The sequence below is a fragment of the Vanessa cardui genome, chromosome 4 (assembly GCF_905220365.1).
Source record: "Vanessa cardui chromosome 4, ilVanCard2.1, whole genome shotgun sequence".
Taxonomy (NCBI): Eukaryota; Metazoa; Arthropoda; class Insecta; order Lepidoptera; family Nymphalidae; genus Vanessa; species Vanessa cardui.
Window position 1 is genome coordinate 2,603,731 of NC_061126.1, and position 19,551 is coordinate 2,623,281.

Consider the following 19,551-nt stretch of genomic DNA (forward strand, 5'->3'; position numbering starts at 1 on the left):
AAATCATATCTAATGTGTTAAAAAAATGTATAAGAGTATTTGCTTTTATATATTTTTTTAATTATGAAATGCTTCATTTTGTTATAAAGTAAATAAGGTATTAATAATTCTTTTATACTTCAAATTAAACAATTATTATTAACATTCGTATGTACATATACAAAAGTAAGTACACATGTACAAACACATTCAAAATATCATTAAAAAAAAGGAAAATGTGGAAATATGTGAAAGACGGAAATACATGACGAACATCTATAGTTGAAGGATTAGCTAAACGTCAAGTCTATCTTCTTTGAAATAGAACGATCGGGTTCCGAGATATCAATTGAACTATAGAAAATGTCAAGACCATAAAGTGAATATCAATATTTTTCAACGAGAACACGCATTTTCAATATCAGATCCTAGCATATTTAACGAGGCGTTAATTAAAGAATTTATATCATTTAAATAATAATTAATTTGGCACTGAAAATTTTATTGATAGCGATAAACTTGTATCAAGTTGCCTACTTCGAAATCAACATTCCTGGGACAAAATATTTATTAATATTTTAAGTTTCATGTTAAATAATAAATAAATAAGGTTTATTACTCGATAAAATAGGTAAGCGATGAAATGCATATTCCACGTTTGAAGACGTGTATTTAACGAATTAAAATAAATCATTATCATCATTCGGCCCAGTAGTTAGAACGCGTGCATCTTAACCGATGATTGCGAGTTCAAGCCTAGACAAGCATATATATATATATATATATATATATATATATATATATATATATATATATATATATTGCTTAATTTGTGTTTATTACTCATCTCGTGCTCGACGGTGAAGGAAAACATCGTGAGGTAACCTGCATGTGTCTAATTTCATCAAAATTTTGCCACGTGTGGAATGCACAACCAACCCGCATTGGAACACCGTGGTGGAATATGTTCCAAACCCTCTCCTTAATGGAAGAGGATGCCTTATCCCAGCAATGGAAAATTTACAGGCTGGATTTTGTATATAATAAATGAACAATATCATAATGAAACAAGAAAAAATCTGTAGTATATTTAGTATCAACATTGCGCACGTGCGAAGCCGGGGCAGGAGGCTATTTATTGTATAACATAAATAGCTAAAAAATATTGTGTCAATTTTCTACTATAATAATATACATTTTAGACAGTTTTCAACTATACCGATACATACACTAGGTAAAATTGAATAAAAGCATGTACTAATAAGTAGTAATTACTGTTAAATATATAATTTAAAAATAAATTAATTAATACAACGTGTTACGGTGGTAAAAACGTTACAACACTTATGAGATTAAATTATTACAAACCAATCTACTTCTATTAAAAAATATATCAGTAAGTGTTACAAAAAATACTAAAAATGGCTTATATTACGAGTACAGAATTTTTCTTATTTCTTTATATACATTTCATAAAATTGGAGTGTCTGTCTGTTTGTAATATTGAAATAAACGTTTTTTACTAAATACTTATGTAATACACAGTACTTATACCAAAATAAGATATCTTACAATGTTAAATTGTCTGTCTATTTGTTTCGGCTAATCTCCTGCTGGTCCGATTTCGATGGGACATTCACTTGCAGCTGATGCAATAAGGAGTAACTTAGGCCATAACAATAAGATTTTTGTTCATTTAAAACGCGCTTGAAGTCACAGGCACAGGTAGTAGCTTATTATATAAATAACATAAAAGTGAAGTGGTTAATTAATCGCCATTGCATTCCACGAAACTTTATTATTGCATTTTAAAAATTGCTATAAATACTTTGTGAAAAAATATATTAATTGGGTTTATATAATGTGTTTTAGGAAATCGATGCACGATTGAACTTACTGCGCAAGAAAAAATATAGTGATTTTTTATATAAATCATCAGACCATCTTAATCGATTAATGTAGGTTCAAATCCAAGAAAGCATCACTCGATTTTCATATGCTTAATTTGTGTATGATTCATCTCGAACTCGTCGATGACTGAAAATATCGTAAGAAAACCTGAATATGTCTAATTCCAACGAAGTTCTGCAACATGTGAATCTACCAAACCACATTGGAGCAGTGTGGTAGAATATGTTCCTACCTTCCTTGCAGGGAGAAGAGGCCTTAGCCCAGCAGTGAGAAATTTACAGGCTGTTACTATTTTTATATTATTATGTGTCTTAACATATCTCAATCGAAATTCAGACTTGGAGACAAAAATACAAGGGTTTGTATTAGTTTGTCAGGGGAATAATCCAAAGATTTGAGAAAGATGTACGTGAAATTAGCGGATCATTTTACAGTATATTATACAGATACATACTCAAATTTGAGTCCTGTTGGCATGCAGAGTTCTCCAGTCACTGAAAGTTTTTAGAAATATTTGTAGCGTGTTTACCTTAAAAGTCTTAAAGATTAATTGATCTGCCGACGTCCCTTAGCAAATATTGTTGTGCAAGCAGCTAAAGTATCTGATAATTTGATTGAATTTTATATAAACAATAATTTATTAACATAAGAATTAACAAGATTAAATGCTTAAATATATATATACAAATATGAACTAAAAATGTTATTGTATTGGATTGAATCATTATTTGTTTTTACTACGAAAAATATGACAGAAAATTATAGCAGGAAAATCCTTTAAACTTATTTCAACAGATTCAAATTCAAATCATTAGTAAACGCTAAAAATGTAATTGATTAAATTCTATTCTAATACACTTCAGAATTTCAAATTTAGATCTCGTTCCGAAAGCAAATATCATATTTTTCTGCCACCAGATTAAGAGCGGTTGAAAAATCAAGAAATATTGTAGAAAACTCTCATGTTTCCGTAAACTAACGAGAGTATAAAAATTAATCATAAAATATCATCGTGCATAATATTGTGGTTTAATCACATAAACCTCAAGTCAATTTCAGTTTTTATGAGTCGAATTTTCTAAAATTACACAGCTATTAAGAGTTATTTCCAAACGAATATGACCGTATATAATTATGTAATTTATTTTAAAGGAAATAAAAAGTTGTCTTACGATTTAAATTATGATAAATATCTAGTTCGACTACTTTTACGCATATTTTTAACATATGTGATGTATTTTAAGTCTTGAAGGCATTGATTTTCATTTCAAAACACGAATAGTATTTAATACGTTGAAAAATGTAATTTGAAAAAAACAAAATGAAGAATTTATATAATAAAGATATAATTTACTATTTTGCTATTAGCTTGAATTAAGTTCTTCTTTCTTAAGATACTTTTCGCCTGTAATAAATATTTGTTTTTACAAGTGTATTTAAATTAAGGCATTATTCGCGCGCCTTAGGCTTAGTTCAACAGTGTTCTACGATGGTTAAATGATAAGGTGTATTTAGACAATTTATATATATGAATGCAACTTTCATAATCTTGATGTATTATATTTTATTTATTTAGTCCATTTGATATTTATGTTATCTTATATGAATAAGGGACGAGGACAACCTTTAAACCGGAACACATCAATATTAAGTAGAACTGCTAGGCGTAAAAATATCTGATGTGTTGATGGTGTCTATAATCAAAAAATTAAAAAAACCTTCACTTTGGATTAGATTAGCTGGAAAATATGAAATGGTCTCTTGACTGAATAAATAAAAACATCTCCACAATTAAATAAAACTATTTATAACGGATGAATCGCGTATATTAATTATTTTTAAACATCCCGACGTTTCGAGCACTTTGCAGTGTTCGTGGTCACGGGCAGACACTGCAAAGTGCTCGAAACGTCGGGATGTTTAAAAATAATTAATATACGCGATTCATCCGTTATAAATAGTTTTATTTAAATGTGTAATCATCGCGAAAATTTAAGACAACATAACATCTCCACAAATTTGTTATTACGTTTATTTGGATTATTAAATATAAATATTGTTCAGTATTAAGTTATTTCTGATGTGCCTGAATATTATATCTAATCAAGATCACTTAATTAAAATAAGTATATAATGTTAACTTCGAACATTTCCAATATAACTAAATAAGTTTGAAAAAATGTTTGTTATATTTTATAAATAGGTAGCCTTCGCATAACAACATTCAGTAATTATTTTCTTGGAACATAATATCCCATATTTGTGGTTTTACATTCACAAGACTCTTAACGAAGCATACACTGCATAAGTGTATGTATCTGTGTGTCAAATTTAATTAGAAACGATTTATAATCAATACAAGAACTGGACTTTTGAATAATCGACCAGAATTATTTATATATAAAACTTGTGTGAGACAAAAAAAAATGTTTATCTTGACAAAGTCGTTCATTCAAGGTCGTCTTGGAAAAAAATAATCAAATCAGAATCAAGTTAGCATTTGAATATTCTATTTTCGTTTCAATATTCTTTGACTAAGTTGTTGTTGCACCCAGCCTAGTGATAGTCATGGGACTCTCTGGTATATGTGAAAATTCGAAATTGGTGGTTTTTGAAATAATTAAAGGAAATAAATAAATATGGAGTAAATTTAGTAAAGACAATTTTTTTAATAAAATAAATATACATTTATGTGATGTTGGTAGAGTTTTGCGCAAGGTTTTCTTTTCTCTTCCTCTGATAGAGTAAGGCTAGTAGGGTATCACTCACTACATTAGTTATTCTAGTAAATACTAATACTTTATACTGTTCGGCTCCAGTTTGTGCTGGTATTGCATTATTATTAATTCTTCGTTCTAGTGGATGTTGCCGTTTAATGGTTTTATTTTTGAATAGATGCTCTGTATTTAAACTTCCTGTGCCATCTTTTACTTTTTTATTTCATTATCTTTACTATTTTTTGTACTAAGTCGATTCTAACTTATTGCTTTAGTACAGTAACATTTAACATGTGGGAAGAAAATACAAAGGGGATCGATGTATTTTTATTTTGCCACTCGTTGTATAATAATACATTAAAAACTAAAAATATTTCTATAACCCTATTGTGAACTTATAAGAAAAAAACGCTACTAGTCTTTTTTTTTTCAAACTAATTAAGAAACATTAAACGTGATGTTTTACATAATATGACTATTAAAGGCTTTCTGGCAAATGCATGAACTGGTTATAATAAAACATTTTGGGAAATTAATCGTTTTGCTTTTAAGTGAACATAAAATTTAACGATGGTCCGTGTTACGTACCTGCTTACTTTCTTGGGTTTTAAAATATGTAATATATTTTAAAATTTAATAACGACGATGAAAATTTAATATGTATTAATTTTTTTTATAACTTGAAATATCAGTTCAGAAGTTTAAAATAGCCTTATACAATATGGTTCGTATTTGCTAAATTATACGCCTGCCAAAAATATTATAGCAATTAATCTTTTTAAGAAATAATCTTTTTTAAGTAACAGGCTGTTTTATTTTTATATATTTGTTTGTATAACAATGACTCTAAATACAGTAATATACATAATCGGAAATCTTATACTTTTAAGATTTCACGGTAAATAAGTTATCTATATTATATTTATTGTGCGTATAACTCTGGTTTTCTTTAAATTTACCTTGATTATAATAAATATTGAGATGATTTTGGATACAATTATTATTAAACTAGCTAAGTAAACTTACTACGTTATCTACTATTCTTTTATTAACATTTTGACTTCACAAATAGGACAGGATTAAAATATTAGCGTCCTTTTTATTAAACACATAAGTAAGATAAAAACTTACTAATTCTTTCAGTTGTATTAAATCATTATTATATGTAATATGCGGACAAGTGTATCTAAAAGGATTTTTATTCTATATGGAAGTACTATGCCCATATATTATCATACATTATAATATTGATGTCCATGGTAAAACTTACCACCGGTTAGGAAAAAGAACATCTAAATCATACGACATCGCTCAAAAGGTTAAGTTCTTTTTTTAGAATTAAAAACAAGAAGAAAAAATAAGGATATTCTTTCGTTTACAGAGCTACAATTTGTTTTTGTATAATAAATGTATCACAAAAAAAACATATTCTCATATAACTTCGTATTTAATTTTTTGCACAAATCTTGTTAATTATTTATTAAATAAAACAAAATTTTGATATCATAAATTAATTTATTTTGCATTTCTACACTAAAACTAAGTTATATACATAATGCGTATTGTTTCGAAGTTTCGATAATTTTCGATAGTTTAGCATAAGTAGGAATTTATATAAAAACCTAAATGAATGTACCCGAGCCTTATAATCTAATTATTACAACAGGCAGTGATAAGCAAAACAGCTTTATAAGTCTTAAAAATAAATTAGAGGTTTATTGAAAAAGAGCCTATCTTATAATGCCTACATTGTATTTCAATGACAAACCAAATCTCATAAGATTTTATTTAATTAAAAAACACTGAGTAAACTCTTATAGCGATAGAAATAAATTACGTATAGTTAGATTTTTATTATTATTCATTCCGGTTTTAATTACTTTTTTTATCGAGGAATTCTTGACATATTTCTGTAATCCATGAAAACATTGACATCACGTACGTCATGAAGTCAGATTAAAACCTGTGTGATGAAACTAATAAAAAATTGTAGAATTCTTCATTAAATATTGATAAGAGAAAAAGAAAGATTTTTTAAGCAAAACTGATATTGAGCCAAACACTATTAATTAAGCTTCGATATGCCAACTAAACAACTAAGCTATAATTTTGGTGCAATCTTTATTCATAAACTGAAAAACCGGCGATATTACAAATAATTATAGTTAATACTTAAATAGACACTAATTTAAATAAATAAAAGCAAGAGGAATGGACGATTTACCCAAGCACGTGCGTAAATGGCACATGTTTTAGACTTAATATTAATTAATTGTCTTATTCTAACGCTTATGTACATTACTGTTATAACGAATTCATTAATTTTAGAACAGTCCAATCGCTAAGAGAACGCTTTCCTGACCGGTCCATTATAAAAACTATTTAAAATTTATTAAATTATAAAAATTCTGTGTGTGTACAATATATGTAATTTGCTGACAAATTAATTTTAAATAAATAAGAAATTATCAACTTTTTCAGAACGCAATATTGTGTGTTACAGGACAGGTCAAAATGGATTATCTTAAGGGTTCATGGATGTATTTTCTTCGACTATAGAATTAGAATCCTTACGTCATACCGAGTGACATATAGGCTATATAATTTTTTTTTTAAATTTTTAGTTGTTTGCCAGTGCATTTTAGATAAATTTTCTTCACAGTCATAGTTAGATATAATTACACTTTAGCGTGACATTTACGAGTATTAAGTGAAATGTTTGCTTAAAATATTTCTATTGAACAAATAAAAATTGTGGTAATAGCGATCTCTATTTTCATATTGTATCAGGCATAACCAAGTGACTAGCGTCAGTAAAGCCTTCTCTTTGCGGAAAGTCTTAAGTTAGGACTTTATAAAATACCTTGGTCAGACCAATGGTCCTTTAACCGAAAATCTAGCATGTAATCAGGATAAGTTACTTAAATTTAGCAAAAAAAATTAGTCATTTAAATTTAGAATTAAAAAATGTTCGTTCGAATCGAATTTATTATGTGTTCTAAGTTCAGAAGTTACTCGATTAATGTTTCGAATATATAAGGAAAATTATTACACCACACTTTAAATACAGTGTAACTGAAGTAAAGCATAAATTCGTTCGTTTTGTTTTTTGTGTAAGAAAATAAAGTAAATAGTAAGAAATTTCTATAGTAAAGTAGAAGTTTCGATTTACTACAAGACTGACTTACATTATACGAAATTCAATCAATAATGCACTCCGAATTACAATTTTACAATAGCAACAATACATAACCAACCAGTGTAATTAAAACAGCCATCCCTCTACATACTAAATAAAGATTCATATTTAACAATAAACACTGACAAATATGGAAAAAATACGTCGAAAACTATAGAAGAAAGTTGGCAGTTTCAATAATAACAAACAATTTTGGTTCCCTTGACTAACTGTATTGTTCAAACTCCAACAATAACCATTTCATTATCTACAACTTGACGTGAGGCTCATAATTTATAGAAAATATTTACATTTGAGCACTCGTAACACATAGTGCATACTATGACACTTTCGGAAAAGTTTCGAGTCCATGGTAGTATTTATCCCGATCCGCTTGTATACGCGTCCGAGGCCGCCCTCTGACCTGCTCGTATGACGCTTTGTACAGTTTGAGCAGCTCCCTGTAAATGTAATTTATTGAATATTAAAATGGGCTATTTTTATTTATCATATATTTACCCTTTATTTTTTGTTTTGATTCAAATATTCAGGAATTAATCAGTTTTTGGTTTCATTTAATATCTATGGCATTATAAGAAATGTTTATGGTATAATTCTGTAATTTTATTCCCTTTTTTTGCTACAATACAGCCAATAATCAGTTACTAAAAATAGTAAACCGTGCCATAATCAGTTACTTTTTATTTCAAAAAAATTCATTAAAATTTTACAAACCAGAATGTTTACAGATTAATTGTTATAGATTTTAAAAGTTGATTAGTGTTATAATTTAGTAATTAATGGTTTTCGTTACAATGAAGCCAATATAAATTCCCACTTACTAGAATTTTTTTCTAAAAATTCTGAAAATTGAAACAAATCTTGTGGTATATATATAATAATAATAAGTTTATAATGATAATAAATAATAATACCTGAATTGCGGCTCCCAAAAACTGTGAGAATGCTCGAGTTACATTAATAGCCGCTGATACCAACTGCCCTCTGCCTGGACCCTGTTCTGTTGTTACGACACTAGGTGGTTCTAGAGGAATCTGATGATAAATAACAACAGTTAAACTAGTAGACAAACAATCACAATAAAATCAGCACAAGGAAGCTAAGAGTTAAACATTTTTAGATCATCGAAATTAGAAATAATGAACGAAGTGAAATAAATACACTCAAAGATAAAGATAATGAGAGACAAAATTGAAAAGTAACTTATGATAATATTAAATATATACAGTATGTAGTGTTAGAGTAGCAAGTGATACAAGGCTCGTGAAAGGAATATTAAGAATACATGCAATAAGTGTCTGAATGGATCAATGGAAATACAAGGAAATCCTACAGTTAATCAAATTATTTAAGGTAAATGGGAAATGGTCAATATTTTTATTTACATAACGTACAACTAAGTTTTAAAATAATGAGAATAATTTCTGCAAAATGAAGAAGTTTAAGAATATAAGTACTAAATATTACAGCTTAGAAAGAATTGATAGACATCGAAGTGTTCTTCATTGAGCAGACCAGTAGTTAGTGGACAATTTAAAACGCAAGCTTACAAATCTAAAGTTAAAAAAAGGTATATTGTATTAATTTTCAGGAACATTGATTACTCACCAACATTTACATTTACACAAACACTCACAATATTTACAGTATTACACAATTTTTACTTACAATAAGGTTAAAAATATTACGATAATTTCATACACCCATTAATTGCGTTGCATTTTTTGTTCTATTAGACTATTTGACACGAATTAATGGTCTGGTTTCATTGATCACGATTTCATTTTTTATACAATTTTATACATTTAACAATTCCTTTTGATAATGATCAATGATTTAAAAATAAAATATGGTTCATTTATTAAATTGTGCACTTTTGGTGATATTTTGGTGCTTTGTCGTGGGTTAAATCCGTTCCAATTTGGTGATACACAAACTGTTTGTTAGTAACAATAAGACACTCAAGCGCTTCATCACGATTTATTAAGAATGTTGAATGTATTAAATATCTAAATAGGTACACATTATTTACAATAAAAGTAATATATAAAAATAAAATATTGAGGTTTTCGAAATATCCCTATATTTGAACAGCATATTACGAGCAAGTCTCGAAGGCGATTTATAAATCCGTATCGGATGGCAAACAAAGCATTTTTTTTTAAATTTAATAAATACTTAATGATCTTAATATACAACTAATAATTGCGAGATTCGTATTGGTCCCCGACATTTGTAATGGAAATGTTAGTTTATAACTTACAAAACGCTTACAAGCGTCAGATGTGAATTGTCGGAATTATTATCATACGCCCATCTTATCCCAAGATATGTACAAAAAAATCTCTACATATTTACAATTACAATCTGTACAACTAAAAAAAAAGTTTCCTTAGATTAAATTATAAATAGCTAACTACGAGTAAGGAAAAATTCTGTTACGAATATAATTTAACCTAAGGCTATAGGATCCACCACCTCAACCCCAATCACACAACTTTAATAAAAGAGATGCGAAACCCACTCTATTCGATGTTGGCCTTTCGTCGGCATTACCAACGAAAGGCCCAGAGCCAAACCAGTTGACTCTGGAACTTGTTGCTGCAGATGGTGTTATAGAAGGTCTCGCCGATGGAGCAGGTCTCCTGTTAGGTCTTGCCACATCTGGACCAGGAGCTGTCTCTCTCCACTGTTGCCATAGCCACGCGAGACCATCTAAAACTGGTCTTCGTGGTGCTGGCGGAGGTGGAGGCGGCGTTGTCGTTCTCCTAGCTTTCGGCGTCACTACGACTTGGTTGAGTAAAGCCTACGATGTTATAGTTTAGCTATGATTTGCCCATAAAATTAATCAATTTGTTATGCGAAATAACGGATATGCATCAAGTTTTAAAAATAGTTTTTAGAAGTAAAATAATATTATTGAAGTAATTGTGTTAAGAAGCAGTAAGTTAAATAGTTTGCAATTTGTGTTATCTTCAAAATGATGGGAAAATTATTTTACTAATATATTAAATAAGATTGTTTTCTATTTTAAGTGTAAGGGTATAGATTAGAAAATTAGAACTAACAGCTAGTCGAAGTTGCTCATCCAAAGAACTTGCCGTTGTTGGCCCAAATCCTTGTTCCTTAAGTAGTGCAGCCAGTAATGCATCATTGCTATTTCCGAATTCTGTGCTTAAAGATATTGAAGATTTAGTTGCTTCAGAAACCATTCCAGCTGGCTGAGCTTGATTCAATAATTTTTTTAAGGCCTCGTCAGATGATTGTCCTAAAAATAAAATAATTTATTATTATAATTAATATTCATGTATGCGACATTAAAATAAATACATGTGTATAAAAAAAACCTGTAATTGCTATTTTACTCCTTTGCGTTGTGGTTTCTTGTGCATCTTGTAATTTTATCAACGTTTGTAGTAATTTCGCATCATCTTGTTCATTTTTCAATTCATCTTTGACTGCAATTTTAGCTCCGTATGGTTTGGCCGTCGTCGACTCAATTGAAGCAGTAACAGGTCTCTATATAAAAAAAAATTATAACATTAAAAAGGTCGACTACTTTGGTAACTATTTGTATAATTGTTTACAACATTTGTAACTTACATTTGTATTTGCTAATGTAGGTATGTTAAACTTTGATGGATCTTGTCCAGTAGCTTTCAATAAGGCTTGTAAAAGTTTAGTATCCTGTTCAAACTGCTTGATATCTTCTTCTATCGAAGGTGTATTTAGTGTGGAAGCTTCTGTAGTAGTAGTACTTTTTGTAGTAGTAGTCGTTAACCTAGCAGTCGTAGTGGTAGGTCTATAAGTGGTAGTAGAAGTGTCAACCTTCTTGCCGGTTTGTATCTCGTTTAAACTTCTTTCTACGGCAAGCGCTATTACTCGATTAGCAAGAGCAGTTTCTGGATCCTCACCACTATTCTTTGCACTCAAAACGGATTTCTAAAATAAAAGGATTTTTCTTAATTTTTGTTGGTAAATTTTATAATAGACCAAGCAAAATTAACTAAAAAAATATATATCATCACAGCAACACTAGGCAAACTCACCAAATTTTGTAAAAATAGCAAATCTTCTTCATCTGAAAAAGTTGACGTACTGGGAATCTCAGTTGTAACTTGAAATCTTGAAGTTTGAACTCGTCTCGTGGCTGCCGATGTGTCACCCACACTACGGACGGTTGTAGTGGATCTTACATTAAATGGTTGGAATGTTGTTGATATTCCTATTTCTTCAGTTGTTTGTTGCTGCGGCTGTAATGTAGACACAGTAACAGTTTCTGGTGTAATAGCAGTGAAGACTGGCGATGGTCTCGTTGTAAATATAGGACGATTATTAACGGGAGTTGTGGGATTTGATTCTATAGATGTAGTTAAAGGGTTCGATGCAATTCTGACATTAGATGTTATTCCAGATATTATTGGTTTGTTAGCCGTGTTTTGATTACCAGTAGCTTGCAATAAAGCTTGTAAAAGCCTTGTATCTTCTTGCAATTTTCTTAAATCTTCATTATAAGATAGCTCGCTTATTCTACCACTAGAAGTTGATTTCAATGTGGTTGTAATTAAAGGAGTATTTGTAGTAGTAGTTGTAGTGGTAGTAGTAGTAGTAGTAGTGGTTGTTGTAGGAACAGTTGTAGTGGTCGTAGGGGTAATAGTTGTTGTTCGTTGAGTGGTTGTTGGTTGGCTTGTTGTAGTTATAAACTTCGTTGTCGTTGGAATAGAGGTTGTAGATGCTGTTAATCCCTTTATGTTATCCAGATTTGGTAAATTTAGTTCTGCTGGGTTACGTCCTGTGGCTAATAATAGAGCTTTCAGTAATTTTGTGTCTTCTTCAAATTGTCGAATATCATCTTCAATTGATCGTATTGTTGTACTGGATGGTTTATTTTCATTAAATTTTTTATTACTACCTATACTTTGTTGACCACCTAACAAAATTGCTTGCAGCAACTTAGCGTTGTCATTTTGTTGATTATTGCTGAAGCTATTCAAATTTTTAGGACTGCGTCCAATTTGTTGTAGCAATGATTGAAGTAGGTCAGCATCTTTTTGGTTAGAAGCCGCAGTTTCTAAAACACTAGCCGTAGGTGTCGTTATTGTCACTGTAGGAGGATTAACAGTTGTTGTCTGAAGAGTTGTAGGTAATGTTGTCGTTGCAGTAGATAAATTATCAATTTCAGTAGTGACTGTAGTTGCAATTACGGATGGAATACTAGTCATTATTGTGGGTGACGATGTGGTGGTAGTAGTTGGTCTTGCTGCAGGGGTAGTTAAAGGATTCGGTGTAGAAATTTCGGTTGCAGTTGGTAACATAGTTCCTACTATGTTTGCAGTTGCTGTAGTGATTTCTGGAGCAAGAGTTGTAGGTTCAGCTTCTATGTTATTCATCACTATTGATAGTTCCGGAATAATCGTAGTCGTATCGGAATTTTCAATTGGGGTCATTGCAAAAATTGGTGTTGACGTTGTTTGACCGTTGGTACTTATGTCGTTTTGGGTCGTTTGTGTATTTGATTCTGATGTAGTTACTTGCAACATATCATTAAACGACGTTGTTTTTGGCATTTTTGTCGACGCAAGTTTTAAAACATTAGATTTTTGTTGTGATACAGTTACTTCGTCAATAGGTATAAATTTAAAAACTGCGTTTCCAGTTCCATCATCAGGCTTTTCTGTGCGAATTTGTTTTGTCTGTAATAAGGTATATTCTAATTATTATAAATGTATTAACTTCATCCTATTTGTTGAAATAAACAAGTAAACTTTTTCTATAAGATACGAAGAACCCTCACCACTTACCTCTTTAAAAGGTAATTTATATTATATTTTACCACATGCAATATTTCTGGCTTATTAAATTAGAATATTATGTATTACTAAAATACCAATCGGATTTTCTATCTACTTTAAAATTAGTCGACTTCAAAAAGCTTTAGAAAATAAGTATGAGAATGTATTGTCAGTATTTATGTAATGATTATACCTCCGGATCGATATCCAGTGTTAAAATTCTTGGTTCGCTAGTAGAACTTGTCATTGAGGATATGACCATCTCCTCTTTAGTGGCCGAAGATATACTATTAAGCAGAATCTCATCGATAGAAGGTAACATTGTTGTTGTGCGTAAACTCAAAACATGCGAGGCAGTGCTTTTTTCAGCAGGCGGCTTATTTGTGGAGGTTGTTATACCCAATGAACTGCTATCTGTTATATTAAGTGCCGATGAAGATATCTGCAATTATGAAATAGAAAGTTAAGCCTTGCAATGTTATTTTTGAGTGAGTGCAGGATGCATGCTTAGCTTACCATAGTACCAACACCATCCCTCTTGTGCCATCTCCACTATATACAAGGCGCTGAAAAATAAGCGTCAAGCACAGCATTTAAGCTAAACAACATAAAATTAATACCGTAGGTTGTAGGTTATTTACAGTGTCGGTAATTAATTGGTTTTCCGATCCGTTATTTGAGGTGTCGTTGGATGTCACAGTATTAGTGGATACTCGGATAGGGTTAGACTGCGGTCTGACAATGGCCGGAATGTTATGGATGGGGCTATATGGATTTCTTAAGCTCCATGGACTAATTGGTAGTATGTCAATTTTTTGCATGATTCGTGGTACTCTAGTTCCATTAGGAAATTTTCGTATTACTGTGTTATTTGGTAGTACGCCGTAAATGATGTATGGACTTGCTTCTGTTAATGTTTCCAATGGATCATCGTTAGGATTCTTACGTACCACTGTATTATTAGGAAGTATTCCGAAAATTACATAATCTTTTTTCGGAATAGACGATGGAGTGGCGACGTTGATTTGATTACTTATCATATTAACATCATTTGATATTGTCTCATTGATAAGTGCAACTATGGTTGTAGATTCAGTACCTGATATTGTTGTAGTTTCTAAATTGTTTTCGGTCGTCATGTCAATTTCTGTAGCTGATTCAACGTTAGAAACAGTAGTAGTGGCTTCGTTATCGCTCGACATTGTTGATAGATTAATATCTGAACTAAATGTTGTTGTTTCAGATATTTCAAGACTTCTTATAAAGCCTTCAGTCATAGTTGATTCATCACCAAACTTAAGCGTAGTACTTAAGACAGCGTCAGCTACATTACGAGCAGTTTCAAAAGCCGTCGTTTCAATTTCTTGTGACATGGTAGAAGCAGTATCGAGTGACATAGGCGTAGTTGTCAGTGAAATATCAGCCATATTAGCTGGTGCATTTGAAAATAAATTTTCGGTTGTAGTTATATCTATTGAACTTTGTGAAAAGGACAAGGAAGGGTTTGAGGAAGAAGTAGTCGTTTGAGTCTCAGTTGCTTCTGTTGAAGTCAGGTCGTTTTCATTCTTGAAGTCGAGTGGACTAATTGTTGTTAAAGTCATTGTATTAACAATTTCTGACAAACGGTTTGAAAGAGAAATATTATTTGAATTTGAACTATTAATCAATTCAGTCAAAGGAGCATTAGCAATCTCATCATTATGGTTTCGAATTATGTCTTCGATCATTTTTAAAACTCGTGCTTTCTTCGAAAGAATCCATAATTGAAGGCGTGATAATTGACTCGGATCTTCTATATTATCTATATCTTCTAATTCTTTTACTTGCAAAGATTTCATTTGCATATTCGGATTCGATTGTGTTAAATTTATGCTCGAATTTTCTGTATCGTTTACAGTAAAGTCGTTTAATTCAAAGTTAGTGAGGAACGGAACTAGGGCAGGTTTGTTAGTAAAATCATTATTTACACTTGAACTGAAACTTGTATCACTATTTGTTAAAATTGTTTCTATGCCTGAAGGACTAACAGACATTTCATTATTCGATATTGCAGCAGTAGAAAGCTCAACATTTGTATTACCTTCAGTTGGTACAAATATTGGCATATCAGCAGTAACAAAAGAAGGTGTAGTTGTTAGTATTTCAGGCACAGGTACTGTATTTTCATTCGGAAGTGTATTTACAGTTGTTTCTGTTGTTGTGATTAATGAACCAGTGTTCAATCTCGTGCTATTTACAATACTCTCATTCCCTACATCTTGGAGGATATTTACAGGGCGGATATTATCTGGATTTTCTATAACAATATTTTCAGTATCTCTAATATCTTCCAAACTGTAAGGAGTTGTATTTGGAAGAGAGTCAATGTCGTCTTGCAATTTTAAAGGCTTATTTAATTTAGGAATTAGGGAATTTAATAATTTTACCATATCTACTGAAAGTCTAGCTCTACTATCCTCATCCATATTTGCAATAATGTTTTTGATATTATTTGAAAGCATGCTAGTTAGATCTGAAGAAACTAATTTATTATTAGATAATACGAGATCAGATACTGTATTATATACCCTTGTTGAGCTGTCAGTCGTTGGTTGATTTGTAGTCATTACGGCAGTCGTTTTGTCTGTTGTTGGTGCAGTATCTGCATATAATACTTTTATAGCAAATGGTTTTCTTGCAGATATGGGAGTACTAGGAGGAGGGGTAGGAGAAGGAACATTTGGATGTATGGTTATAGGAGTACTATCCCTGTCCTTCGCATTTTGTGATGGTGTAGTGATACCCCCAACCGAAATACGGTTAAACACATCTTGTGTAGATTGTTCAGTGGTTTGTACAGACTTAGCAACGGTGTTTACGTTATCCACTGACATTAATGTATCTTGACTCATTGAGTCTTTGACACTATTTACATTAATATTGTTACTCACTCCGTCATTTATTTGCTTAACATCGTTACTAGTGCTTTGTTTTTGTAATACTTCAGTTGTTGAAGAAATACGAGGTCTAGGTGTAGACGTAAGTATTTCAGCTAAAGCGTCAAAAATTGATACTGTAACTGAAGGCGAATGATGTGACGCCTCAACATTCATGACTTGTAATGACTTGGCCAGGCTTTCGGAAAGTCTCAGGTCAGCAGAGGTTAATGGACTTCGTGACTTAGTAAAAGATATTGCGTTCATATCTGGCCCTATTTGTATTTCTTCTCCCTCTACCTGAAATAAGAAGTAATCTCACCCATAAATTTAGAAAAAGTATTGTGAAAAATCGCAGCAATGTGGACTTGAAGGTGAGACAGTATCAGAAAAAATAGAAAATTGTGCGTAGACCAAAGCCTCTTTACTACTTTTGGATATCATTAAAGAAAGTGAATGTTGCATGTAAATGTATTAAGCAAAACCCATTGTGAGTATTGAAACAATAATATTTTACATCAATACGATTTAATAGATTTTACTTAAAATTAAATACAATACTATTATTGATTAAATTGTTAAAATGGTGCTTTTTTGTTTTTGTAAGCATTTGCATTGCATATCTTGCACGATCATTTTCTTAAATATAATAAAAAACTTATACAATAATTATGTAATCATTGTTTGTTTTTCCTTTTAGTATAGCTTAAATGCAATTTATAAATAATGCCTAAAACTATTTTTATTATTTCAGAGACTTATAAACCTAATTACAATAGTGTATTTGTAATGCGAGCATGATTGTGATGTAATGTTTATTCTAAATTGTATGATTAACCGGTTCAGAAGCTGAATCGTGCATGCATGTCGGCGATGATGTATTTTGTCTTGACATCTGTTCTGTTGTAACATCGGAAAAGTCTTCTTCTTCGAACCACTTTGGCTCCTCTACAGACTTTGACAAAAGATGATCAGTCACGAAGAATTTCAGCCAAGCCTTTGGTAATGAAAATCATTGTTAAAATGATAATGAAAGCATGTAAGTTAAATGAATTTGTTACAAGCAATTTAATTTATTTTTAATGTAGCAAATTGTTGTTTAAATTTTTTGTATTTTTTCTATGATCAGTATCTAAATTTCTCAAGCAATAAAATATATATAACTGTAAAATTATGCAGTGATATTGAAATGCATAAAAAAAAATATGAATATATTTTAAGTCAAAAAGCAATTTATTGTACTTTTATAAAAAAAAAATATATGAAATATCAAATGAAGATGATAATGAATTGTGCAATACTAGTAATGATATGATACTCCTATTCATTTAATGTCCAGTTTCATAAAGGGGCTTTGTTTAAATTTATTTTAATATATGAATAAAACCAATGGTAAGAAAACTATTATTAGTTACCTAACAACACTGTTAAAAATTGTAAAGTATTCCTAAAAGTCACATTTTTCTACGCATTAATCATTGAAATGAGAATGTAAATAAAAAACATAAAACTTATAAATACATTCAATACGCAAAAGTATTCAACGCAAATATTTAAAGTATTTTTGGTACCTTCACAAATTAATAATGCGAAAACAATTGTAGTGTTTTAAAAATAGCACATTCTTCATAATTAAATGTGCGTTTCAGATGTTACTTATTATTTTGTTTTTTAAATTGTAAGTTGGTATAAGATTTGAATATATTGTGGTGTTACTTACTGTAGATGGTGTAATTGTGGGTACAGTGGGTTTATAAAAAGGTTTATCGAGGTATGAAGCTCGATATTTCGAGCTAAATTTATTTTTTTGTTTTTCAGGACCAGCTATTATCTGGAAAATATTGGATAAACCGTATACAATAAGTTTTACATAAACACAACTCTAAAATACGATAGACGTTAGTAAAAATATGTTAAATGTATACTTACGCCATTTGATGAAGCCTCCGTAGTCTTTGAAAAAGTATCACTATATTTCCTTGAATTTCTTTCTCTGGATTTCGAGGTCACAACTGAAAACTCCTCTCTTGGTTTTGATGATTTTCGACTATATTTTCTTGTTCGAATGTTCCTAATAGGAGGGGTAACAGTCGACTTTTCTTTGGACGATGTCGAATTATCATTATTATTGTCTTTATAAGTTGCATGATATTTTTGTGTTGTGCTTACAAAATTATTCAGAAGTTTGTTTTCACTTTCTACTGTCATACTTATTACCTCATTGTCAGTTCCATTTTCTGAAGATTCTTTACTGTTGACAGTTATTATAAAGTTACGACTTTCTTGTTTGTTGTCATTGTCTTGACTTGCTTTAGGTGTACCATCAGTATAAATAATAGGTGATTCGGCTGTATTTTCTACTTTCTTTTCTGCAATTGATATCTCTTCTGTTATATTTTGTATACTTGAGTCCGTTGTTGATGTTGTCAATCCGCCACTCCTTAGCCTCGAGTAGTAAGAAGTTCTAGGCAGCAACTGTTTCGATTTAAACATTGATCTGCTTTCAATATTTTTTGACGCATCTTTTTTTACTAGTATTTCTGAATTGGCACCAACATTTTTTGAAATATTTCTCCTTAAATACAAAGACGAACGTACAGTAGGTTTCTTAAAGGATAAATTAGTATCATTGCTTTTACTTTGACTGGAATTTTCAATGTTTGAGGATTCAGTTGTAGTTAATTTCACTTTTCTTTGAAATTTATAAGTTCTATCGATCGACGGACTAAAAGAAGCTGTAGAGATGGTTGAAGTAGATAAAGTGTTTGATTTTTTGTTTCTCGGCTTAAACGATCCCCTTAGACGATATTCAACAGATTTAGGCACCGGCTGTTCGGAAGTCGTTGTTGTTATTACAGGTATGTTTTCTTCAGTTTGACTGTTACTGCTGTTACCTTCCACGTTTATTTTACTGCGTAGCTGAAAGTCAGGTGTTACATAATATTATAAAAAATCGAATTTATTTCATATAACTTGTGATTTGTTTAAGGATGAGAATAATGTACTTTTTGTAAGTATAAAAACGTGACATCGATTAT

At 30.6% G+C, this 19,551-nt stretch overlaps 1 protein-coding gene across 17 annotated transcripts in view; it reads right to left on the minus strand.

Annotated features, from left to right (window-relative positions):
- Positions 1 to 7,502: 7,502 nt before the first annotated feature.
- The window catches only part of LOC124544013 (flocculation protein FLO11-like), a 97,051-nt gene continuing 85,002 nt past the window's right edge, over positions 7,503 to 19,551 (minus strand). For 3 of the 17 annotated variants that reach the window (XM_047122366.1, XM_047122367.1, XM_047122370.1), the window contains 11 exons: positions 18,443 to 19,432; positions 18,234 to 18,344; positions 14,219 to 16,813; positions 13,792 to 14,040; positions 11,856 to 13,499; positions 11,410 to 11,748; positions 11,154 to 11,325; positions 10,875 to 11,074; positions 10,331 to 10,612; positions 8,721 to 8,840; positions 7,504 to 8,246 (listed from right to left, as the gene is read on the minus strand). In XM_047122366.1, coding sequence (XP_046978322.1) covers positions 8,166 to 8,246; positions 8,721 to 8,840; positions 10,331 to 10,612; positions 10,875 to 11,074; positions 11,154 to 11,325; positions 11,410 to 11,748; positions 11,856 to 13,499; positions 13,792 to 14,040; positions 14,219 to 16,813; positions 18,234 to 18,344; positions 18,443 to 19,432 — 6,783 coding nt within the window. In that variant the 3' untranslated portion in view covers positions 7,504 to 8,165. Of the gene's footprint in view, positions 8,247 to 8,720; positions 8,841 to 10,330; positions 10,613 to 10,874; positions 11,075 to 11,153; positions 11,326 to 11,409; positions 11,749 to 11,855; positions 13,500 to 13,791; positions 14,041 to 14,218; positions 16,814 to 17,351; positions 17,511 to 18,233; positions 18,345 to 18,442; positions 19,433 to 19,551 lie in introns of all 17 variants that reach the window. The other 14 variants (XM_047122368.1, XM_047122374.1, XM_047122378.1 and 11 more) reach the window with 14 other exon arrangements.